General features: G+C 39.1%; 1 protein-coding gene across 8 annotated transcripts in view; it reads right to left on the bottom strand.

Moving 5' to 3' along the window:
• The window catches only part of MAP3K13 (mitogen-activated protein kinase kinase kinase 13), a 169,783-nt gene that overhangs the window by 29,400 nt on the left and 113,555 nt on the right, over positions 1-26,828 (bottom strand). For all 8 annotated transcript variants that reach the window (XM_072807715.1, XM_072807714.1, XM_072807717.1 and 5 more), the window contains 3 exons: positions 15,586-16,145; positions 8,066-8,249; positions 2,871-3,062 (listed from right to left, as the gene is read on the bottom strand). In XM_072807715.1, the coding sequence (XP_072663816.1) occupies positions 2,871-3,062; positions 8,066-8,249; positions 15,586-16,060 (851 nt within the window). In that variant the 5' untranslated portion in view covers positions 16,061-16,145. The remainder of the gene's footprint in view (positions 1-2,870; positions 3,063-8,065; positions 8,250-15,585; positions 16,146-26,828) is intronic.

Genomic DNA, 26,828 nt, shown 5'->3' with positions numbered 1-26,828 from the left:
CCTGTGTCTCTGCCTCTCTCTCTTTCTCGCTCTCTCTCTGTGTCTATCATAAATGAATAAATAAATCTTTTTAAAAAAATAATGGCTAACTAAAATCACACATGAGACTATAACACTAGGGATTTTTTACAATAAAAAGCTAATAAGTATATAGTGGGACTCCACCAATGTTGATAAGGGAGAGCTGGAATAGGTTTAGACTTAAGTAGATTTCATGCAAGTCATGTTTTCCTTTTCATGGTATTTACCTGAAATGTGACCTGGGAAAATTGCTTTTCTAGCCTTAACGATGAATACAATCTAGTACCAGTCAAATCCAAACTATTAATATGCTTACAAACTGGACTGAATTCAAGTGAAATAACCTGTTTAGAACTTTAGAATGTTAATGAGTTAGGGTTCTAGAGACTTAATGATCTAAAGACCTATTTTTAATAAGAAGAAGGCTTGATATTCAGAGATAGATTTGAGGGGGCTAGAAAACAGAAAACTTAATTCCTCTCCTCCCTTCTCTGAACCAGGAACTTCGTATTTGCCTCTTTCCCTGCCAGTGTCACGTGGCTCTCTACTTACCAAACGGCTCTGCTTACAACTGTTAGAATACCTTCATCACGTCCTACCCCTAGCTTTACACCTGATATATAAAATTTACATAATTTGGAAATTTTGATTTAACGGTGCTAGTCTTGGTGAAAATGCATAAGGACTTAAACATCATGGGATATCTGACATAGTTTCAGAATGGATGGTATCATATACCATGAAAGTCAGAAAAGGTGATAAGCCCCTAGAAAGAAAACCATGAGAAGCTCCTCTTCTGTTTCTCTTGTGCTGCTCACTATGAGACTTCTTGGCATGGTGAGAGGGAAGGGACGTGGAGGGAGGACTAGAGGGCACATGAGGTTAGAACTTACGTAAAGTCTTCTCTGAAACAAAGCTGGGGTCACACAGCCAAAGATTTAATGCGGGTAATGAAATCTCTCTTTACTGCAAGCCAGACTGATGTTTGTCTTTTCAAAGTTAGCTTGGAACCCAAAGAGGCCAAGGCTGCCGGAAGTTCAGGGGAGTACTGATAACACAGGCAAAGCCTTATTGGGTAACTTATTACTCTAATCTTTAAATGACAAGAGTCAAAGAAAGTAGCATGTGATTTTATATATTCTAACATTTCCTGACTTCTTCCTCTAAAGTTAATTCTCAAGGGGCACCAGGGAGTTAAGAAGGAAACCATTCATAGAGGCCTTTGGCAAATCTTCCGTGTCTTTTATGTGTGTAGTGGATGACAAATGCAACAGGTTGTGTAAGAATGTGAACAGATGGAATAAAGACTATAATAAAGTTTATTTGCAAGTAAAGCAAGGAGGGGGCTGTTCATTGAGCTAATGACTACGATGATCCCCGCTGAGAACGGTGGTGGTAACCAAAGGCTGCTTTGAAGTTTTTAATCAAGGACTGATTTGTGTCTTCCATGGAGAGGAAACAGAAATCACTGGGAATCCCTCATCTTCATATGACGAGGTAGGATGCAGGTAGGTGCTTTGAGTCTAAAAGTTCTGGGTTCAAGTCCTAGCTCCATGACTTTGGGCTTTGAGCCCTTGTTTTTTTTTTTTTTTTTTCATTTTCTTTCTTTTTTAGAAAGGGAGAGGAGTGGGGGTGGGGGGCGTGGGGCAGAGAGAGAATCTTAAGCAGGCTCCATGCCCAGCAGGCAGTCTGAAACAGGCCTCAATTTCAAAAACTCGAGATCATGACCTGGACTGAAATTAAGAGTCAAACACTTAACTGACTGAGCCACCAGGCATCCTTAATTTTTTTTTTTATATAAAATAAGAATAATGAATGATACTTGTTGCAACTACCCCCACACAATTTTTGCCAACATCAAAGCAGATGTAATGATGGATATTAAAAAAATATTATAAACCATGAAAGCACTACACCTACATGTTTTTGAAAAAAAGATTAAGGGACGCCTGGGTGGCTCAGTGGTTGAGTGCCTGCCTTCGGCTCAGGGCATGATCCTGGAGTCCTGGGATCGAGTCCCGCGTCGGGCTCCTGCAAGGAGCCTGCATCTCCCTCTGCCTATCTCTGCCTGTCTCTGCCTCTCTCTCTCTGTGTGTCTCTCATGAATAAAAAAATAAAAATCTTAATCTTTAAAAAAAACAATTAATTCCTCTCTGCTTCTCTACAGTAAAGTGTGATGAAAAATAATAAAACAGAAGCTACAAGGAAATACCCTATTTTATCAATTCCTTTCTTCCTTTCATGCAATTTGGGAAGTGAATAAACACTCCTCTTAAAGTGATTATTGATAGCCAAAGAATCATTTCGAAAACAGATTACTAGGCACAACTCTGCTTAGACTCCAGGAAGGTCAAAGGCCAAATCTACAGTCTACCTCTAACAATTGTACAGAACCTTGTGGCATATATTTTGTGAGCAAGCTTTAGTTCTAATGTTCTTATTTTTTCTTGGCCTCTGTCTCTTATTCATCCATTTTTATCCTATCGTATGCATTTTTGAAACTCATTTTTTTAATACAATAAACCAAACCTTCAGGTGGGGAAGTTTGGCTTTAATGGGATGATGGAGAGTAAATACTTCAGTTAATAATGAATCTTGCTTCATACTTGCACTATTAAAAAGCAACACAGGGAAAACAACAACACAGGGAAAACTAGTGTCAGGTGCTTGGAGCCATCTGTCACATAAGAAAGTAAGTTGGTCAACAATAATCCAAAGAAACATGCAAATAGAATTTTCCACTATGCTGATTTAAGCTGAACTGCACATATGATGTCTAAAAACTTGAACCGTGCTTGATAAAGTTCCTTATTCAAAGCAATAAAACAAAAATTCACTCCAAAACTCACTTAGGTGATTTGAGATCACGATGAATAATTTTATGGAGGTGCAAATAATTCATTCCACTTGCAATTCCCGTGGACCAGTCCACTAGCAACCGTGGTGTGATCTTCCTGCCAGCTCGCAAAACCTCATAGAGTTGTCCATGGGCACAGTATTCCATGATGATGCAGTAACAGGGGGCCTGAGTACAAACGCCCCTTTCAAGAAAACACAAATATGTTTATAAATTCATACATACATGCAAACATACCTGTATAGATATTTTATATTTTAAGAACATTTAATACATTAAATAATTAAGACCAGTTCTCTACCCATATTATTTTTTAAAGATGTAACCTTTCCTGATTCTTCAATTACCGTTAAAACACCTCTAGTGTCCAATCTTCTCTATTATGCACACAGACAATTTTAGTTCATATTGTTTACTCCTGATTCTATGTTGTGCTGTATCTGGTGCTTTTCTCTGGGGACCATTCCATTCTGGGATTCCTGAGACTCGAGTAGGCCAGGGACTGTGTTGTTTTAGATGGTTAAGAATCATTTAAATCTCTTCCTTTTAAAATTAAATAGAAGGTTTTATACATAGGATACAGAAAGAGAATTCTGGTAAAATATTGCTATTTTAACTATTAGTTGTTGAATTTTAAATTAGTCAAATTTAAGATAACTAGACTGAAAATCAAAAAAGAGACAATTTTCTATATTATATAGTCTTTGAAAAACATTTCTATTTAGAATAAAAACAATATCATACAATGTAACACATACCTATGTGGCCTATATTTCGATCAATTCCTATGTCATCTACAAATCTTTTCCTGATTATTCCAGTCCAAGAAGATCTTTCTCTTTCCTACTATGCTACACAGGAGCCACTAGTTTTTTATGCACAATTTTCCTCTCCCCATACAGATTATAGGCTCCTTGAAGGGAAAGGTCTCCAGGTTCTTGTCTCTCTACCAAGAAGGCCTAGAAGTTCACAGCAAGTCTTTGACAGCTATTTCTTAACTTTACCTGAACCTTCTTTGCACTAAATCCTTTGCACAAACATGTGCAATTGTAAGGGTTAGGAAGCAGGGAACCAACATGGGAGAATTTCTTCTATTTGTCAGGAATGTTTCCATGTTTATTGTCTTATTGAATCTCCCCAAACCACTACACAATAGTTATGACCCCTTCCGTTGTTAACAGGTAAGGCTCAGAGAAGGAAAGTGACCTGTCCTAGATGATATGCCAGTGACAGAGCTTGGATTCTAATCCAGTCTAACTTCAAAGCCTATGCTCTTTCTACTCACTATGGGACACTGCCCTCCATTTTGCTTTGCAACGTCTGCATACACATGCATACTGGGGACTCCTATGTCAGCATTACCCTAGAAAAATGATAATGATATTAACTCTACTTCATACTTTTGTCATGAAGATAAGAAAAGTGGAGAACAATTATGCCATTCTTGGTATCCCATCTCTTAATAAGTATGTACGCCTTCTTCCAAAACTTTCTAGAGTTGAGAGTATTCTATCTGCAAGATGCCCAGCTAAAGTCCTCAGCCAGCTACCAATTCATGTCCTCTCCCTTAGGTGGCTGTCAGCGATGAGAGAATGAAGAGGCCATAGCTTGCAATCATAGGAACGTCCTAAAGAACAGCAGGTTATGAAGAAGTAAAACTAAGTCTTCATTTTCCCTGCCCTGATATGCCTGTCAAATGCCACAGAGCTATCTCTATTATGCTCCTTATCACTTTCTAAGCTACCCAGAATTCTCATCTTCATGTCTAATGAAATTTTTTTTCAAGTTTCTGTTACTTGACTTTTTAGGAGAACTTGGTGGAACACAGATAAACCACAACTATAATCAGACAATTTAATTTTCATTACAAAAAAAAAAAAAAACAATGACTAGGCAGGAATAATGTGCTTAAGAATATCAAAATAAATATTTGTTTGAAGCTATTCAGCATCCTATTCAACCATGTTTTAACTTGCTGCACAGACAGAAAGGGTAACAGTGATATGTACTTTTCATTTTTCTTGACTGATGAATGAGAAGCAATCATCCCATCAACCCTATACTATGACAAGGCTTCTTAGTAGCTATAAATAGCAGCTCTCTAATCACTTCTAATTGCTACCTTTTTCTTCCCCTTGGCACCCAATTCCATTAGGAACAGTCAGATTAGGTTTTCCTCAAAGATTGCTTTTAAAAAATTGGAAGAAAAAAAATACAGACTTCTTTTCTTTCACTTCCCCTTCTGTACATGGTTCTTACTTCAAAGGAAGCTGTAAGCACAGCAATCAGTATCCAGAGAGACATACTAAAATCTAATCATGCCTTCATATCTTCCAGACGGTCCTGAATGATTCATTGGCCAAGCAACACATGGCACAGATGGCTGCAAACATAACACTGCACAATGCCTCAAGAGCATGGTGTAATGAACCAGGGACACAGTCTCACTATTGTTTTCCATGTAGAGGTAAAGACTATTCAAGCATCTTCAGCCTAAAAAGTGGGGCATTGGCATGGCAATACTTGACCAAAATGCAGAAAACTGCACATGTAGGTAAGAGGATCAAAAGAGTAAGGTGGGAAAAGGTTGCAAGGAAAATGGGAAGAAAAAAAAAAAAGAAAGGAAGGAAAAATAAAGCTTCTTACACCCATACTCTCAGGATACATTTCTACCTTTGGTTTACCCAGGACATCCCTGCTGGAAAACCCTCAGACCTGGGACATACAGCTCAGCTCACTTCAGGAGGCAAAAAAAAACCACACTAATCTAGAGAATATTCTGTGTCTCAAACTCAGCATCCTAGTGATCTAAGCTTAAAAGCTGAGTTAAATATAAGTTAAATGAAAGGTCCTTCCTTCCATTTAGGATGTAGCAAACTAGAAGTGATGATTATCCTCAGTGAAGTCAAATGAAGGAAAGAAGTGAGTCTGATAGTCTATCTGCTTAAAAATAACCCTTCTGTTGTCTTTTGAAATTTATCATTGTTGGAAAGATTATGATTAGTCTCTATAGCGTTTCGTTTTCGTCTCACATCCTCCTTGCCCAAATAGGGCAACAAAGGATGGAATCTCTAGAGCAACTGAAGCTCTCTCCCATGCCCACTGTATGGATGTTCCTTCCACAAGGAAATACATTCACATACTTCATTTAGTATCCCAGTTGAATGCTTCTCTCCTTTTCACATCTCTTTCCCTTTCCATTAAGGGGTCTTGTTTAGGAATCAAAACTCAACATCAATATTCATTTAAACCCATTCTACAAAACCCTTACCCACGATTTCTATTCCTTACTTTAGGAATGTGATTCCAATGAAAAATTATCACATGACATGTTTACCTTTATAATGAGACTTTTATCAAGAGAGGATGCCTCTTGGGGGCTGGGAGAAGTTCTTCCTAGTTTAGGAAAGGGGAATTTGTAAATTATTCCACTTCTGGCTATAGCCACATTGCTCATATTATTTTCCAGGATCGAAATATATACATCAAACATATCAAGAAGCTCTAGTTTCTTAACTGTCATTCTACCTAAAGACTAGCTTTCCTGTTCTTAACTTTCACTCCTGTAAAGCCACTCATCCATTTGTTTCCAGGATAGAGCAGAGTTTGAAGCCTGGCAAGAGAGGGAACTCAAGGGAAAGCTACAGGCAGAAGAGATGACACATATTTAGAGCTCAGCACTGCCAGATTTGGGGACTTCCTCAAATTTCCCCTAATGCCTCCCCTTTTGCTAGTGATCCCTACCATTATTATGAAAATAACAGTCTGAGCTAGAAAGATATGTCCATACACTCTTGAAAACACCTACAGTGTGGAATGAGCATAGCATATAACTTACTCTCATCAGTAATTCAGCTGTCATTAGATTTAGAAGGCTGAGTGTTTAGCATTACTTGAAAAGAGATCTAGCAAAGCCTGAGGCAGGGAGAAACACTGTGAAGATGCCTCTTATTACAAGTTCATATTTAAGAAGGGAGGCTAACAGAAACTAGAGAGAGAGGTATTTTTTTTTATTAGTTTCTGTTAGCCTCCCTTCTTAAATATGAACTTGTAATAATTATGTATACAATGGAATATTACTCAGCTATTAGAAATGACAAATACCCACCATTTGCTTCAACGTGGATGGAACTGGAGGGTATTATGCTGAGTGAAGTAAGCCAGTCGGAGAAGGACAAACATTATATGTTCTCATTCATTTGGGGAATATAAATAATAGTGAAAGGGAATATAAGGGAAGGGGGAAGAAATGTGTGGGAAATATCAGAAAGATGAGACAGAACGTAAAGACTGCTAACTCTGGGAAACGAACTAGGGGTGGTGGAAGGGGAGGAGGGCGGGGGGTGGCAATGAATGGGTGACGGGCACTGGGGGTTATTCTGTATGTTAGTAAATTGAACACCAATAAAAAATAAATTAAAAAAAATACCTCTCTGTTACACAGAGACTAATTGTTCTGTGATTGCATCAGATATTAGCTTTGTTTTCTTTTTTTTTAATTAATTAATTAATTAATTTATTTATTTATTTATTTTTTTTTATTGGTGTTCAATTTACTAACATACAGAATAACACCCAGTGCCCGTCACCCATTCACTCCCACCCCCCGCCCTTCTCCCCTTCCACCACCCCTAGTTCGTTTCCCAGAGTTAGCAGTCTTTACGTTCTGTCTCCCTTTCTGATATTTCCCACACATTTCTTCTCCCTTCCCTTATTTTCCCTTTCACTATTATTTATATTCCCCAAATGAATGAGAACATATAATGTTTGTCCTTCTCCGACTGGCTTACTTCACTCAGCATAATACCCTCCAGTTCCATCCACGTTGATAGCTTTGTTTTCTTAACTGAACTTTAGGATGTGCAGGTTATCTCAGAGTGAGCTCCATCATCTCGCTGATAAATGAGGTTAATTCATCAGCTAGGATTGCTTGGTAGGAATCCATTTCTCCCTTTCTGTCTCATGTACATCCTTTCTGAGAAGGGTGTGCTTTGGCAAAAAGAACTACTAGATTATAAGATCCTTAAAGACATAACTTTCATTCAATCGTTGGTGCCCTCCCAAAGCACCTAGCATGGTACTAAGTCTATAGTATTCTTGATGTGTCTTTCAAAGCAGGAACTCATATGTAGATATTGGGGGAAAGAAAATCTATTTCTTAAAAAAAAAAAAAAAGCCTTGACCTACTTGAAAGCGATGATGTTAGGGTGCTTCAACTTCCTCAAATGCTTGATATCCGTCTCATTCTGTTCTCTCACTTTCTTGATGGCCACCTCTTCCGCTCGGAACTTGCCCAAGAAGACAGCTCCTTGGGCTCCACTACCCAGCCACTGCAGCTCTGAGATCTCCTCAAATGGCACTTCCCAAGTATCTAGGCACACAAGCGAGAAACAAACTTAGATCTCGGAATTTACTCAGGGACCATCCTACAAGGCCATTCCAAAGGTACCAACTTCAGCATCACCCCAGATGATCTCTACCCTTTGACTCCCACCTGGTAACTCACCAAAAGATACAACCCTCCTATGGGTCTTGGTACTATCCATCACATATTCTCATGTATTAGTTTGTATCAATTTTTAACCAATGAAATCAAGCAGATCAGAGATCTCTAATATACTCTCCACTGAACAAAACATATCTTGACATTCCCATGGGCCCACCTCCTCACTTCAAGCTTGCATGTTCAATCCACTTATCTATACCACTATCTCTAGTCCATCACCCATGATAAGTCAGTGTTGTTTTACTCCTCTTTGAATCTCTAGTGCAGATGCTTAATTAATCTTTCCTGAATTTTCAATGATACTCTCACAAGGATCTAATTATGTTAAAACTTATGTTAATATTTACCTTTTATTGAGTACTACGTGCCAGACACTAGCATAAAGCTTTATATATCTCATGTGTTTATCCTTTCAACAATTTTGTAAGTCTGGTCTTATTGTGGTTATTTAGAGATGAGAAACAAAGACAGGGAGATTAAGTAACTTACCCAAGGTCATATAGATGGTAAGTGGCAGAACTGGGCCCAGAGCTCAAGAATGGCTGAATCCAGGGACAGTGCTTTCTCCACTATACCACATTGCCTCTCATGAAGTAATTGAGAGGGTCATTAGCCATGACAGATTTACTCATATAGATGCAGTACTTTCCAGTTTCTCTCTTTCTTAGAAGTTGATTTTCTTTGCACCAAAAAAGTAACAGGAGTCATTTCTAAGTGGTGACATTATTGATGATTCACATTACATTCTTTATTCTTTCCTGTATTTTTTTAACCTGAGCCTGTATTACTTTTATAATGAATAAAATGCTATTTTTAGATAAAGTACCTCAAAAATTCAATCAATATGTGCTTTAATCTCATGGAACTTAAAAAGGAGAATATGATCCACTGATCCTTCTCCTTGTCCCCCTTTTTATCAGTTCATTGTCAACTGGTAAAAAATAAACATCAAAGAACTAGGAGTCCCACAGAGTGGAGAGAGGATGATGACAATGTTAAAGGTTACGGGGGATTTTCATTAGATCATCAAGCACTAAAAGGTCACTGTTTGCAGAACATTGAACAAGGTAGTGTTGAGTCAGCTCTGAAGATATTCTGATCTTGAAAGCAGATCAACTCACATCTACCATGGTGAAGAAGCAGCAGAAAGAGGTCATCAGGACCTAGAAGGAACTACATTTTCCTCTTTTCTAATTTTCTCAACCTTGAGAGAAAAGAAATTCTGCAGAGTCTTAATAAAATGTGGCCTCTCATTATATTGGTTAAAACATGACCTTCCAGAGAAAATGACATGGGGCAGGACAAATTACAGTGAGGATGGTTGACAGCATAGGTATTTAACCCATTCTTTTGCTCTGAGCAGATTGAAGGTTTCTGCTCTGCCGAAATTAGATAGATGCTACATAAAAACAATTTCTCTAAAATACAAATAGATCACAAATACGAAATCATCGAATAAAAAAATGATACCAAGTGAGATGCAGGAGGAATGAGTGAGTTACGTGGGTTTGACTGCTTTGAGGATCTTTCTGGCTTCGAATGACTGACAAGAGTTAAGTGTGTCACACAGCCCCACTTCCATCCCCAAAGGTTTATCTGTGCAGCAAACGCAGGACCCAGATATCCATAACACACCATCAGAAGGTTTTACTTGTTAGGGGTCTGTCTGGTGAGGAACTAGACACAGTGTCACTTTGGCCACTCTGGGGCCAAATAAAGTACTATTGCTGGATTCTGGGGCAAGAACATACTGGGCTATATTTTCCTGAAAAACTTTATAAAAACCCAAGTTATCCTAATTTTAAGTGTAGTAACTACTAAAATTAGACATCTTTGGGTGTTTTATTCCCCCATTTACTGAACCTTTATTCACTGCTAAATGCTAGAAACACCAGAAAATATTAGAAAAAAACAAACAAAAGCATTTTATCTACAATCCCATTCCATATTCAGTTTTCATCTTCTCTTCCAGTCTTTGCTCATATGTATGCAACTATGTAGGAGTTGTAGGTGACACATAATCTTTTACACTTTTTTCAGGTAATGTGTATATCCCATATATTTCCAGTTTTTATTATAAGCTTTTTCATAGTTGCTCACTATACCCTTGTACTTTTTTCTGTACTTGAGTGTTTCCATCTTTTTGTCTGGTCTAAATTTGATACTTTTTTCTTTCTTTATATTATTTCCTCAGACTCAGTTCTTAGGTTAAACAGTACAGTTTGCTATACATTCTAACTTGCCATCCAAAAGGGTTTCGCTAGTTTTTGCTGAGAGCAGTAAAGCATAAGTGTGTCCCTTTGACTATAAGTTTGTCATCAATGAATATTGTCGATAGTCTTCTGGCTTCTAATTTATTTAGGTGTAAGGTAATGTATTATAAGTTTGCACTACTTTATTATTTATTTTAAAAGATTTATTCATTTGAGAGAGAGACAGAGAGTGCAGGGCAGAGGGGGAGGGTGATAGAATCACAGGCTAACTCTCCGTGGGGCAGGGAGCCCAGTGCAGGGCTCAATCTCACAACCTGAGCCGAAACCAAGAGTCAGCTGCTCAACTGACTGAGCCACCCGGGCACCCCAAGTTTGCAGTACTTTAATTGCCAGTGACGCGGAAGGTTTCTCCACATTTGTCTAATGCTCACAGTTGTTCTGCATGAATTGTCACAATTATGCTTCGTGCATTTATCTGCCGGGGTCCCAGAGTTCTCATAAACTTGAAGGGGTTTTCTATTTCTTGAATACATGTGAAGAGAATATATTTTTGAAAACTTACTTTATATTTTATTATTTTTTGAACACATTATTTTCATAGATGCCTGTCATTTCCTTCGTAATTTCTTCTACTACCTAATCAATCTCCTGAGAGTAATCTATGGTTGATTCTTTTTTTAAATTTAATCTTTACATCCAGGGCACCTGGGTGGTTCAGTTAGTGAAACATCTGCCTTTAGCTCAGGTCATGACCCCAGGGTCCTAGGATGGAGTCCTATGTTGGGCTCTCCCTGCTGTTCCTCCTGCTCGTGTGTGCTCTCTCTCTGTCAAATAAATAAAATCTTAAAAAAAGGTTTAATCTTTATATCCATCTGGAGCTTTTTTTGATGTATGGTATGAGGACCAAGGCAAATTAATTTTTTTCATATTGTTATTGAATGATTCCAAGCCAATTTATTAAATAGTTCTTTCTTTTTATATCATTTTATAATGTTTATATTATAATTTCTTATATATATGCACATATATATAAAATAAGTAAACTCTACACCCAACATGGGGCTTTAACTCATAACCTCAAGATCAAGAGTTACATGTACTATGACTAAGCCAGCCAGGTGCCCCTACAATTTCTTATATTTTGAAATAAATAATGCCTATTATTTAGCATTGTATGAAATGGGAAATAAATGAATTATTAAAATATAAATGATAAATACATTTGGCACTCAAATACCAAAGGTTGACGATATTATACTAAAGAGTAAAATTTTCCTCTACCAACAATAGCTCATGCCTGTGTTGTTCAGCTATGCTTAGCCAAGTCTTAATTATCCATAGAAAAATAGAGTGGACCACACTGGTAATTCAGGAACAGAGTGTAAAGTAATACTTCAACCACCTTTCTATCAATCTTTTTACTGGAACTAATTATCAGAAGTAAAACTGATGTGACTCAGTCCTTTTGTCTCATCCCAATATCCCTCTCAATATCTAGTCAGAAGCCAAGGAGTAGGAAAAAACAAAAAAAAAACAGAAAAAAGAATGTTAGCAAAGAGGATGTGCAAAATTCAGGGCCCCCACTAACTGACAGCAAGATAACGACATAACAATGGAACCTGGCTGTGTTTGCTCTGGGGTTAGTCTCAGACTTTCTGCTGCTTTTGTATCTGTCCATTGGTAATCTTCCCCAGCTTCTATCTTCTGATTCATCACTCTGAGTCCTGTCTTAATTCCAATATCTACCATGATCTCTAAGACTGAGAAAAACCCCCGTGCCCATCTACTTTTACAGCATAAATTTTCCTTTGTTTATATTCAGACATGGTTATGATAATACTTGCATTAAGGACTGGGAACTATTTGGCAGTAAAAGATTTCAATTACACATACTACCTTACTTGGACTTCATTACCAACATACCAAATGGGAGATGAAGATTTCATTAAAATTTTGAAAAATCAAGTGAAATTTTCTCCTAAGTACCAAGAGTAGAGACACATCTGTTCTGTGTACTATCCTTTAGTTGACTGTAATCCAGGATTAAAGATTAGCTCCCTGATCCCAGAGCTGACAAGGAAAAAACTACCTTAGTTTCTGGCTAGTGAGTCTCTTTGATGGCCCCCGGCAACACCAGCCACAGTAGGGTATCCTGTCATCTGCTGAAGATTTAGGCAGCTATAAGGTGCTTTGTAAGCTTAAGATGACCAGGCCTATTTCTTATTTACTCTTTAAATAAGCCTTTCTGACAGTCACATAATCAATTGGAAGACAATTAAATAGAAGTCTAGAGGACAATTTTTTAAAAATTATTTTTTTAAAGTAGGCTTCACACCCATTACGGGTTCGAACTCATGACCCTGAGACCAAGACCCGAGCTGCGATGGAGAATTGAACACTTAACCAACTGAGCCACCCAAACACCCTCCAAAATTTTTAAAGCTCCTTTTGACAGCCACATAGGATGGGTCGGTTGCCCATCTTTACGAGCCTGAAGCTCAATGCTGCATTTGGATCCTGAGATCTCCAAATTACCGCCAAAATAATTATTTGATTGGGCAAGTGAAGACCCTAAAAACCGAAGGTAGTTTAACACATAAACAGATATTAGTAGGTTTTGCATCTGAGCAGAGAAGAGGGAACTTTTTAAAAAATAATAAATTAAGAGTGGTTATCTCTGGGTTGTGGGATAACAAGTACTTTTTATTTTCCTCTTTGTGCTTATTTTTATTCTCAGTTTTTAAAATAACAACACTGTTTAACATTGAAACCCCCAACCTTCATGTGACAAAGAACAGCTTTTTTTTTTTTTAAAAGATTTTATTTATTTATTCATGAGAGACACAGAGAGAAGGAGAGAAACAGAGACACAGGCAGAGGGAAAAGCAGGATCCATGCAAGGAGCCCGATGCAGGACTCGATCCCAGGGCTCCAGGATCACACCCTGGACCGAAGGCAGGTGCTAAACCGCTGAGCCACCCAGGGATCCCCAATTACAGCTTTTTAATTTCCTTGAAACCTTAAGACCATAAGAAGGGGAAAGAAGGGTGGAATGTGCAAGGCGGATGGGATGGGAGGATGTATGAAAGACCGAGAGAGAGACAGACAGACAGACCAAACCCAGAGACTGACAAAGAATTTCTGAATGCAGCAGGAATGGATGCTGTGATTGACAAATCCTGGAAAGCATGCCTGAGATCAACTGATTTACTACCAAATCCCAATACACTTAAGGATATGGAAGGAGAGGTTGGTATTGGTTTAAGAGAAAGTATTTCAGAAATAGGAAAAATAGAAGGCACGAGAAAAATGGGCAATGGTGACTGAGGTCAACTGGCTGTTGCAGAAAAGCTGTCAATAGTCTTGAATGAAAGATATGAATATATGTATTTAATTTTTTAAAAGATTTTTATTTGTTCATTTGAGAGAAAGAGAGAGCACAAGCAGAAGGAGGGATAGAGGGAGAGGGAAAAGCAGGCTCCCCGCTGAGCAAGGAGCCCAACACAGGGCTTGATCCCAGGACCCCAGGATCATGACCTGAGCCAGAGGCAGATGCTCAACTGACTGAGCCACCCAGGTGCCCCAAAATGAGTATATTTTTAAAAGACGGTCACAGAGTCCAACATTCGGTTATGAAATAAATGAGACAGAATCTCATTTCTGGTCCTTTCCAAAGTTTCTTGATGAGAGAACTGTTAACAATGGAATGATTTATGCCAGGCTAGCTACAAAGATATGTATCAAAAGCTTTAAAAAGCCACAAACCCTTTTAAACCAATCATTCCTCTTCTAAAGACTTAGCTTAAGGAAATTAGAAACATAATAAAAAATAATCACAGACATAAAGATATGGGTGAAAATTAATTAATAAACAGATGTTCATTGCAGTGTAGCTTATGATCACCAAAAATAGCAAATTGCCAAGCAATAGAGGGTTGCTTAAAGAAATCTTGGCACATTCACACAATTTAATATTATGCAGGCATTAAAAATGCTAAAGAAGTATATTTCATGATACGGGAAATGTTCACAATGTGAAGTGAAAAACCATAACAAAATAGTTTGACTCTTTTTTTTAAAGCACACATAAACACACATAATAAAACTAACATAATACATACCACAAACATTAATAATGGAGACCGAGGATCATAGATAAATATTTTTACTTTTTTTGGGGGGGAACTTACCTGTATATTCCAATTTTTCCACATATATTACATTTGCTATCAGGAAGAAAAAAATTCTTTTGAAGAATATAAATGAAGTTATAAAGAACACTGGGGCCATGTGTTCTCTTTACTTCAGAAGCACAATGCTTGAATTGGAATATATGAATATGCATGTCACACAATGATGGGAGTTAATTTACTTTTTAAAAAGCTGTGGGATCTAGACATAATAATGCTTCTCAAGATTGGTTGTATATTTGTTCTTTTCTCACAATGTGAGCTTTCTGTGCCTTGGCTGTAAGAAAATGATTCCTTTTTACTACAACCTACGGCAGGCAGACAATATTAAGGCACAGAACCACGTGGTTTCTGTGTGGCTTTGAATTAATCCAGTGGCCATCAGACCTTTTGATTACATAAACTTTCAATAAAAAAATTTTAAACATGCATTATGTGATTTTACAAATTATGTATCTGCACAACTTTATTAAAATACCAAATATATATGAGAACATGCATGAAAATAGAAATTTAAAATGGTGATAGAAGGAATAGGCCCACTAACGTTTTCTTCCCTCATAACACTATGGGTTGTCTTCTATGTACTCTACTTGACACCACTAGGCTGGACAACTATAGAAGATGGGCTTTGGCCAAACAAGACCAACCAAATGTGAATCTGTTCCAGTGAGAAGGTCTATAGGAGATTGGTACAGGGTATTCATCTGGTACTAGCATTTTAATCAGAGGTTATCCAATGAATGGTGGTGGTGTGTTTATCCAGGAAATATTTCCCAGATTCCCCCTCTAGCTTACCTTGCTGCTGCAATTTGTAATCAGTAGAATATGCCTTCCCAATGATATTCCATACAGGCCTTAAGCATCCAAATAGTCCTTCCAGAAACCCACCACTGCCACTGCCCGACCTGCTGAACTGAATCTTGATGTCTTCAGTTCCACTTGTGCTCTCTCCATCCACGGCATTGCTGTTCCCCTGAGACATGGCCATCTCTGATTCATCTTGTTCCCTCAGCTGAAGCACGCTGTTCTCAAACTGGTCCCTGGAATCCTCACTCACACTGGTCAACACTGTTGTGGTGATGGGGCTGTTCATGCTCTCATTTGGCTCTGTTTGTACCACCCCCTTTTCCTGCTGGTCCTGAAGGAGCTTGGGTGAGGGGTGGCTCCCCATAGGTGTGAGTTCATCTTGTAGTCCATTGAAGGTTCTGTTTTCACTCAAGGGTAAGTGTGGGGAAGAGGAGCAGCTCAGGTGCTCCTGAGGGTTGGCCATCGTGCCATGAGTGTGCCCAGGGTCCTGAGATGACACTCAGAGGATTATTAGGACAGAATTCTGATGCAAGAGGAGGCTCCCAAACCTGGGGAAAATAGGAGAAGGACATGAGATCACCCTTCTTGCAGTCAGCCACACTACTACACTTCTGTTTATAATAACAAAAACATTGAAACAATGGAAATTGGTTAAACACTGGTATACATCCAAATGATGGAATACTGTGCAGCAGTTAAAAATTGTGTTGTAGAAGAGTATTTTTTATGAATCTGAGAAAACGTTCATGACATGTTAACACAGAAAACAGATTAGAACAATATATACAACATAAACCCTTACAATTTTTTAAAGTTTTAATTTAAATTCCAGTTAACATACAGTGTAATGTTAGTTTCAGGTGTACAATATAGTGATTCAGCACTTCCATGGATTACCTGGTGCTCGTCACAAGTGGACTCCTTTATCCCCATCACCTGTTTCACCCATCCCCCACCTTTTACTGGAAAGGACACACAAACACATACAAGAAAAAAGATTGGGAATAATATATCCCAAGAATTAACTAACTATTGTTAACTATTAATTATTGTTAATTCTCAGTGGTTAGATTTGGGAGGGGTTTATATTGTTGTGTTTTTTTTTTAATATTCCAGGCATTCTATATTAATATATTGCTAGAGAGTGAATTTTTTAATCTCCTTGCTCCAAAATTCATATGCTGAACCCCATTCCCTAATGTGATAGTATTTGGAAGCGGGGCCTTTGGGAAGTGATTAGGCAAAGGTGGAGCCCTCACAGCCTTCAGAACTGTAAGAAATACATGTTTGTTGTTTGAACCATCTAGTCTATGGTATTTTTGTTATAGCCACCTAAATAGACTGACAAATACTACATGGTAGTTTCATAATCAGAAAAAAAAAATTGTTTCCCTTCCCAAAGAGAAATTAAATGTCTTGGTAGACAGTTTTATTAGAAACAACATTCTGCTCATTTTTTTCTTCTATTTTCTTTAGTGTTTTATCCACTGGGGGATTGTGTTCCTTTCTAAGGCATTCATTAAGTCATGTAGGTATTCATTAAGTCATGTATGGGACAAGACAAATTCCTAAGATACAAAATCTGTTTTTACTGTAATGCACCTAAATCTGGGGCAACAAACTCAGCCCCAGTGCTTTAAACTTATTTTTTGTTTCTGATCTGTCCATTAGCACCAATTTTTCAGGGCCACCCAACTTCTGAAAATAAAGACATGGAATTGTCCAGATTGGTCAGTTTGAAGCAAATTCAATCTTAAATTTATTCATTGTATGTCTCTTACCAGAAATTTACTTTTTTAAAAAAGATTTTACTTACTTATTCATGAGAGACACAGACAGAGGCAGAGACATAGGCAGAGGGAGAAGCAGCTCCTCATGAGGAGCCTGATGCGGGATGTGATCCCAGGACCCCAGGACCACACCCTGAGCTGAAGGCAGATGCCCAACCACTGAGCCCCCCAGGCATCCCAGAAATTTACTTTCTTTACAAATCTCCATATAATAGTTATTCCTTCCTTCCTTTGCTCTGTATTAAACATCTAGAATGCGTTTAATAGAAGCCAGGGTATAAAGATAATCTCACTTTAGAGAGGGGGCAAGAAACAGACCAACAATGATTGGCAGTACAGTGCTTATAATGAGCCAATCAAGTGCTCTGGGAGCACGGAAGAGGGAGGGATACTTTCAGGGCCAGCTGCTCAAAGGTGGTAACTATTGATCAGTTAGAAGCATCAAACCTCATTGGGTCGGCAGGAAAAGGGTGAGTGAGAAAAGAGAGGGAGGATGTCACAGGTGTGGAGAAAGTACAAACAAGGGTAAGGAGGCATGAAAGGCATGAAAAATATGACCAATTGAAGTGGCTGGAATGTAGGTTATATGTATGTATACAGAGAAAGATAAGAATAGAGAGAAAGGGACCTTTTTGTCAGTTTTGTATGCTAGACTAAGAAGCTTGGATTATATCCTGAAGGCGATGGGGGTCATAATATCCCATGTTGGGGGGTATGGATAAAAAGAAACTATCTCTATTAATTTTTATCTGCATTATTGAGATCCAAATTTTAAGTCTTTTTTTTCATTGCAACACACTATGAGTAGCTTGCATGAATGAAAATGAAAATACCCTATCCTTTGAAGTCTCATTCATTCATGTAAACACTACTGAGCTCCTATTACATGCTATACAATGTGTTAGGAATTAATGAATGGCACATAGGGTTCCACTCTATAGGAACTTACAATCTAGAGGGAAAGACCAATTGATTATAAGAACCATGTAGTTAGATATAGGGTACACAGACATGAACAAGGTGCTACAGGAGCTCAGAAAAATCAACATCAAATATGTCTAGAGATGTCATAGAGGAAATGTTGTTTGGGTTGGAGGGTAAGCCAGGTAAAAGTGAGACTAGACATTCCAGGAAGTATTGGGGAGTAGCAGGAGATAACTCTTATAAGACGCAAAGGTCAGAATGTGGCAGACCTTGGTGACAAACTAAAGCTTTTAGATTTTATCCTCAAGACAACAGAGAACCATTAAGAAATTTTAAGCAAGGGAGTGACTTGGTCAAATTTGTAATTTATTTATTTATTTATTTTTAAGATTTTATTTATTTATTTGAAAGACTGAGACAGGACAGCCTGGGTGGCTCAGTGGTTTAGCGCCTGCCTTCAGCCCAGGGTGTGATCCTGGAGACCCAGGATCAAGTGCCACATCGGGCTCCCTGCATGGAGCCTGCTTCTCCCTCTGCCTGTGTTTCTGCCTCTGTGTGTGTGTGTGTGTGTGTCTCTTATGAATAAATAAATAAAATCTTAAAAAAAAAAAAAAGAAAGAAAGAGAGAGAGAGAGACAGTAGGCATGTGCAGGAGGGACAGAAGAGAAAGAGACTCCCTGCTGAGCAGGGAGCCTGGCTGGATCCCAGGACCCTGGGATCATGACTAGAGCAAAGTCAGATGCTTAACTGACTAAACTACCCAGGTGCCCCTCAAATTTGTAATCCGAAATTACATCTATAGAAGTCAAGGTTGGATTGAAGGAGAAATACTGAAAGTCAAGATGTCACTTAGGAGGAAGAGTTCAAGTAGGAAGTGATGAGGGCCTGAACCAAGGCAGGAGCAATGGTAATGAAGAGGAGAGGACAGATTTAAGCAGTCGAATAAGCAAGATCTAGTGATTGATGAAATATGAGTGTGGGTGAGGGAAAGGGAAAAGAGAGGAAGACTTTCAGATAACCTTCTTAGGATAATGGATAGATGGGCAATATTCACTGAGATATGAAATATCAGAAGAAAGGTTTAGGGGGATCCCTGGGTGGCTCAGTGGTTTGGCGCCTGCCTTTGGCCCAGGGTGCGATCCTGGAGTCCCGGGATCGAGTCCCACGTCGGGCTCCCCGCATGGAGCCTCCTTCTCCCTCTGCCTGTGTCTCTGCCTCTCTCTATATATATCTATCATGAATAAATAAATAAATCTTAAAAAAAAAAGAAAGGTTTAGAAAGAAGGTAATTAGCTCAGTTACAGACATGGAAGGTTTAAGTCCTACTGTGTGTCTTACACACTGTACCAAGCTTTTATTTATGTTATCTGATTTTAAAAAGATACTTTGTAGAGAAGGATTTGAAGAGCTAAAGATGCGGGGTGGGGGGGTGGGCTCCTATAGCTCAGGGCACAAGTATCAAAATAATATAAGGTTGAACCCAAGTTAAATTAAAAATATACTTATTAAATAAATATATGCTGGAGCTGTGATTTGCACTAGGCTAAGTTCTGTGGATACAAAGCATTACTGTACCATTACTACTTCTAATTTGATAAATGAGACAAAGTGTCTTACAATTTACACAGTCCTGTTTACATAATCAGCAGTATACTGGTAAAACAGCTCTGCAGAAAAAAGAAGAAAAAAGAAAAGAAGAAAACACAGGGACAATCTGATTTGTAGTGTTTACTGATTTCTCTGGTATAAATACTCCCACCATGGTAGATTTCAAGCTAATAATGGTTTAGTAACCTGCTTGCAAAGTTACAGTTGGCTCTTACAAATTGGTGTTTAAGTCAGCATCAGCCCTATAATCCTTGTAACGGTGTCATTCTCATTTTACAAAGAAATGAAAAACTTTTTAAGGTCATGTACTGGGTAAGTGGTAGAGTAGATTAATAAAAACAGAACTCAAAATTCAGATTCCCCAAATTCCCTTGCCTTTTTTATAACACCATAGCATCTCTTCTAATAACCCCTTGCTTCCTTACAGTGCTTCACAGGTTAAAAGTGCTGAGGGTTATGATCTTGATCTAAACATTTGATCCCTGTGTAAGGAAGTCAGGGCATGATGCCTATTTTTCACAGAAGTTAAGGCCTATAGAGAGGTATTTGCTAAAGGTCACTAAGCCAAGATGGAATACCAGATTATTTTTCCTCATTCCAAAATTCTCTCTCTTACAGACACATACAGTCTCTGTAAGACACAGTTCTTTCCTTTCAAAACTTATAAATTACTTAAGGAGTTAATAATCACATGGAGGGAATTACCTCCTCTGCTCCCTTTCCCCCATGACAAATGTACCATGTTGTTATACAGAACTGTACAGAAGGCAAACAATAATGGAGGCTAGAGTAGTTAACTCAGGCTGAATGGAAAGAGGTAGGATTTGAAATGAACCTTTGAAGGGAAGATGATTTCAGACCCATAGAAGAAAGGAAGTCAGGGAGGCTAAGAGCATTAGCAGAGGTAAGTAGAAACCAGCAGGGCATGTGTAAGAAGGCTGGTAACTCAGAAATAATAAAATAGCCAGCTGATATTGAGGAGCAATAACAGTAAGAGATATACTTCATATATGGGCTCTGAAATCTTATGAAATAATGCAGATGATTTTCCCCTTCAAACAAATCAGGAAGATGAGATTGGGTGGGATGAAGCTAGTTTAGGGGGGACTTAAATTCTAGGGCATGCAGAAATTTAGAGGCTAGGAAACTGCCTGGGAATGTAAGGTTGGGGGTTAGGGGAAGAAATCATAATAATAGCTGGAACCCTATGCTACAGCACTAGCTATTTGCTGAATTGACCCCCATTACCCTCACCCCATTCTCCCATTCTATTCCTTTTGTGCTGATCTCAGCTTTGACATTACTGATTCCTTCATTTGCTTTCGACTGATCTCCTGCCACAACCTTGAGCTCTCTTGCCTTTGGCCTCTCTTACGTTGCTCTGCATAAGGTCTTTTAAGACTGCTGACTTGATACTATCAGACCTGGCCATTGCTTCAGCAGTTACTTCCAATCTGCCTTCGTGGTTACCCTATACAGCACAGGGCATACGTTATTCTTTTGGCTCACATCAAACTTGAGGATAGTGCAAATACCCAAATGTGTATGTGAATTTCAGCCAAACACCTATCTGTGCAATTTGTTCCTGGAGTCGAACTACAGGATTGTATTCCTGGTAAATTTCCATTTTGTTCGTTTTTACCCTGAGTTTCTCCCTACTGACACCATATTGGAATGAACCCATACCAAAAAGTTAGGAAAACATGAGTTTGTTTTGTAATCTCTACCCCTTTCTAAGAGATTAAGGGTGCATGTGAAGTAGACTTGTGCCCACTGGCTCTGGGGATGAGTTTAAGAAAGAGAAGGTCAGCACACTCCTCGCATTCGGTTTGATATTTATGAAGGAACGTCTATGAAGGAATACAGTCCAATCCATTGACTTTACTTCTGCAAATCACATTCTTATGTTCAAATTCAAATTCATCTGATATCCTGATTTGCTCCACACAACGGCTAACCAATGGCAGTGCTGGGATGAATCCTCTTTCCCCATCCTACACTCTTTTCCCTAGTCTGGTTGTTTGTTTATTCAGACAATCAGAAACAAATAGCCATGATATCATGACCACTGATGAAAAACAACAACAACAACAAACAACAACAACAACAACAACAACAGTAATTCACAGTCTTGTTCTAGATGCACTAATGCTACTCCCAAGGAAGCAAACACGCCCACCTAGAGGGGTGACAGGGCAGTGAAAGGCCATCCAGCTACTGGCAACTCAGCAGTGCTCTGGGGAGTGGGCAGAGGCAAGAGACGCCTCAAAGCATGAAGAGAGATGTGTATAGTCCAAGAGGCTTCCCTCTGCTCACGAAGAATACCAAGTCTAATCTCAATCAACAAAGGCAGAGAAATGGAGAAGCACAAGATTAAAAGGGGAGAAATCATCACCACGACTATCTTAAAATATAACCAGAGCTGACTGTGTTTAAGAAGAGTGTAGGAGGATAAAAATATCTAAATTTTACCTGTGTGTATGTACACCCACACACTGCCACTGCATAGCGCAGAAGCTGGTAAGCGGAAACAAGGAACACAGGCAGCCCCACTGTCTCTGCTCTGTCTTTTGCCCTCTCAGTTCCTCTCCCTGTCCAGGTTTGGCTCAGGTAACCTCATGGCAACTGACTGTTTGAATCTTTTGATTCATGAGAAGTCAAAACTAGTATTTACTAGAAGGGGGCAGAAAAAATGAGGCAAAATTTCTCAACATGGAGAGTCAAGTGGAAAAAGCTAAGGAAGATCAGGCGGGTAAAAGGGAGAGGGTGGAATGTCACCCTTATCAGTAGGAAGCTCTGGGCAGGCTGCAGGGATGAGATGCTGCTGCTGCTACCTTTAGGGGCTCCTGAAGCACCAGGAGCACAGGGTAGTGCTTCCATATCTGCCCTCCAGGCACAACTTCCCTTGCCCTGTGAATCTCTCAGCCCCAAGAGGAGGAAGTGGTTTGTGCAAAATTAGTAAGTGAGGGTTGGAGATGGCGGCAGCTGTGCATTTGCCAGCGCACTGCCAATTTCTGGAAATTACCTTGGCTTTGTACCAAAATGGATTTGGCACAGAGAAAAAGGAATGGAAGAAGCGATGTGGCCAAGGAGCTCTTGAATTCTTATGTTTTTATTATATACTACAAATTTTCCCAAATTGCTCATAAAGGGTAAATGTACAATAGATCTGATTTCAAGTTTTAGATCGTAAATGTGTAAATCAAAGATTTTGGAAAATTCTTCCCCATAGATAAAGTTTTCAGTATGACTAAAATTGAATAAGATTATAAATTGAGAATCATTGCTGAGATTTCTTGAATGGTGCTAAGCTCTTCCCAAGCTGTTTTCTCTTTACTTGGCATTTTCTTGCCTTAAAATGAACACAACTCCGCCATCTCTAAAATTCATATAACAGTAGCTAGAGCATAAGAAAGATTTCTGCTACAAGGGCATCATCCCATTTTAAATTTGGGATTAAGCTACTTGTTCATAGTAATGACATATATTGATCTATCCAGACCAGGATAGAGGTCTGTCTTGATTCGAACTTAAAAAAATTAGATAGCTTTTTCTAATGGAATTAAAAAAATCATAAGTATGTGATTTAAAATCAGATTGAGGGATGCCTCAGTGGCTCAGCAGTTCAGCATCTGCCTTTGGCCCAGGGAGTGATCCCAGGATCCGGGATCAGGTCCCACATGGGGCTCCCCATAGGGAGCCTGCTTCTCCCTCTGCCCGTGTCTCTGCCTCTCTCTTTCTGTGTCTCTCATGAATAAATAAAATATTTCTAAATAAATAAATTAATTAATTTAAAAAAATCAGATCAAAAGAGTGGCTTATACATCCCTCCAAAGCGGCTCCAGCCAACATCTCACCCCGCAAGCAGCCCCAGCAGGGACGAGCACCACTCCAAAGTGACTCCTGCCCTGGGGAGAGGGGAAAATAACCACATACACCAGTTCCATGGCAGGAAAACCTTCTAACGGGTAGTGCAGAGAGAGTGCCCTGCTAATCAGGGCATCGGAAGCCCCAGTAGAGGGTCTGGGGGCAGGCATCTGATCTGACTGCTGGCCTTGCCCACCCACAAAAATCTCTCAAAGTCAGCATCAGGAGAGGGCCCTGCAGTTCAGGGTCACTACAGGCCTGGGGCAGAATGATTGGAGGCTGGTAGTTGATTTGCCTGCTGAGCTAGCCTGCCAATGAAAACTTCTCAAGGGACAAGGCAGGGAGAGTGTCCTGCACTTCAGCGTGACCTGGGCAAAGTGTTTGAGGGCAGGTACCTAGGCTGACTGCTAACACTGCCCAACTACAAGCTCACAGCAGCCCCAGACTGGCCCTTAACAGCACGTGGACTATAGCCAGCTCACAAGAGGCAAGGTGAGCCATTGCAGCTGCCTGGACTAGAAGGCAAATGAGGCTCAATTACTCCAGCGTGGAGCCCAACATGGGGCCTGAACTTACAACCCTAACATTAAGACCTGAGCTGAGGTCAAGAGTTGGATGCTTAACTGACTGAGCCACCCAAGCACCCTTTTATGTAGGTTTTAAAATGCATAAAGATGCTTTATTTTCAGAGTTGTAGACTATTTCTTTACCAAGAAACAGAAATTCGTAAGGCTTCCAATATACCTCAAATGCTAAACATATTTCTTGACCAAAGGAATGATTTCTCTATGACTCCATAAATCTTTAATAAATAATATGCTCTATTATAAGTATGAATATTCGAGAATAGAATCGACATTTTCTGACCTAAACCTGACTTGCCACATGAAGCAAATCAATAACTAAATAAGTGCACTTAAAATGTTTTAAATATTAAGACATAGGCATATGTGCTTTTAAATATACAAATATTAATACATATAAAATAATCATATAAGCATTCCAAGAACATAAGAAAATAGGTTTAAAAAGTCAACAGTGTGGGATCCCTGGGTGGCGCAGCGGTTTGGCGCCTGCCTTTGGCCCAGGGCGCGATCCTGGAGACCCTGGATCGAATCCCACGTCGGGCTCCTGGTGCATGGAGCCTGCTTCTCCCTCTGCCTGTGTCTCTGCCTCTCTCTCTCTCTCTCTGTGACTATCATAAATAAATAAAAATTAAAAAAAAAAGTCAACAGTTATCACTGTTGTTCTTTTAAATTTTCTGTATTTCCCCAAATTTCTTTTTTTCTTTTTTTTTTTTTAATATTTATTTATTTTGTGAGAGAGGGCAGCCTGGATGGCTCAGTGGTTTAGCGCCACCTTCAGCCCAGGGCCTGATCCTGGAGACCCGGGATCAAGTCCCACATTGGGCTTCCTGCATGGAGCCTGCTTTTCCCTCTGCCTGTGTTTCTGCCCGCCCCCGTCTCTCATGAATAAATAAATAAAATTTTTAAAAAATATATATTATGTGTGTGAGAGAGAGAGAGCGAGCAAAAGCTTAAGGGGTAGGGAAAGGCAGAGGGGGAGAAGCAGATTCCCCACTGAGCATGGAGCCCCCACTCAGGGCTCAATCTCATGACCTGAGCCAAAATCAAGAGTCAGACACTTAACCAACTGAGCCACCCAGATGCCCCTCTCCAAATTTCTATTATCGGCATGCATTACTTAATCAAAAGTTTTCAATCCAAATATCTTTTGCTTTAAGCATACAGACTAATGAGCCAACTTTACTATTTTTGCATATGTGAAAAATCCTACGAAATATTAAGGAGATTGACAGGAAGCCTGTCAGTGTGTCCTGAGGCTTATAAACAGGCTTAAGAATAATTTTAAGCTGAAAACAAATGAAAGAATAAAAAATAGATGGTAATGAGTAAACAAAAGTTAACAACTCCTACTTTTCTACTAGTAAGAATTGTAATCCAGCTAGACAAAGTAGAATAATCATTACTATGAGAATGGAAACTCAAGACAGAGGGAGAGATAAGGGTGTATCTGAGGGCTATGATTATTTCCAAGGTCTAAGGTCCACATGAATGATATACTTAAGGCACTACAATTTTTGTATTTAGGATCGCAAAAACAACCTTTGGTAAAGAATTATCTTTAGGAACTATGAACAAAATGGAGTAGAAGATGGAAAAATACCCAAATTTAAAGAGAAAAGAGGATTATAAAATATGTAGAAGTATGTATTTGAATTGGTCCCTAATAAAAGCATCAAATATGTAGTAACCACGCAATAAAGGCTAGTTCCTTTTCTTTTCCTTTCCTTTCCTATTATTTTGTGCCTTTCCCTTCTCTTTTTGGACATCTTTGACTCTCCTTAAGATAAATAGTTCATCAGACTGGTAGTTGCCAGAGGGAGGAATGGAAATAAGCAAAATGGGTGAAGGAGAGTGGGAGGTACAGGTTTCCAGTTATGGAATGAATAAATCATGGGTTGAAAGGTACAGCACAAGGGAATACAGGCAAATGGTATTGTAACAAAGTTGTATGGTGACAGATGGTAGCTCCACTAGTGCTGAGCATAGCATAGCAGTATAGAGTTGTCAAATCACTATGTTGTACACCTGAAACTAATGTAACATTGTGTGTCAACTATACTTCATAAAAAATAATTAAAAGTAACATTTTAGATGACTAATAGCACAAAAATTTAAGTAGTTGGAGAGAACAATTGAACTGACAACTGAAGTTATGGTAAAACTATTATTTAAGGGGCAGCCTGGGTGGCTCAGCGGTTTAGCACCGCCTTTGGCCTAGGGCCTGATCCTGGAGACCCAGGATCAAGTCCCACATTGGGCTTCCTGCATGGAGCCTGCTTCTCCCTCTGCCTATGTCTCTGCCTCTCCCTCTGTCTCTCATGAATAAATAAATAAAATATTTTTTAAAACTATTATTTAAAATTAAAATGATTTTTCGGGATGCCTGTGTGGCTCAGTGGTTGAGCATCTGCCTTTGGGTCAGGGCATGATCCCGGAGTCCTACAGTTGAGTCCCG

This window comes from Canis lupus, chromosome 31, assembly GCF_048164855.1.
Source record: "Canis lupus baileyi chromosome 31, mCanLup2.hap1, whole genome shotgun sequence".
NCBI lineage: Eukaryota > Metazoa > Chordata > Mammalia > Carnivora > Canidae > Canis > Canis lupus.
The sequence above is the reverse complement of the archived record's forward strand: the minus strand, read 5'-3'. Positions and strand labels throughout refer to the sequence as shown.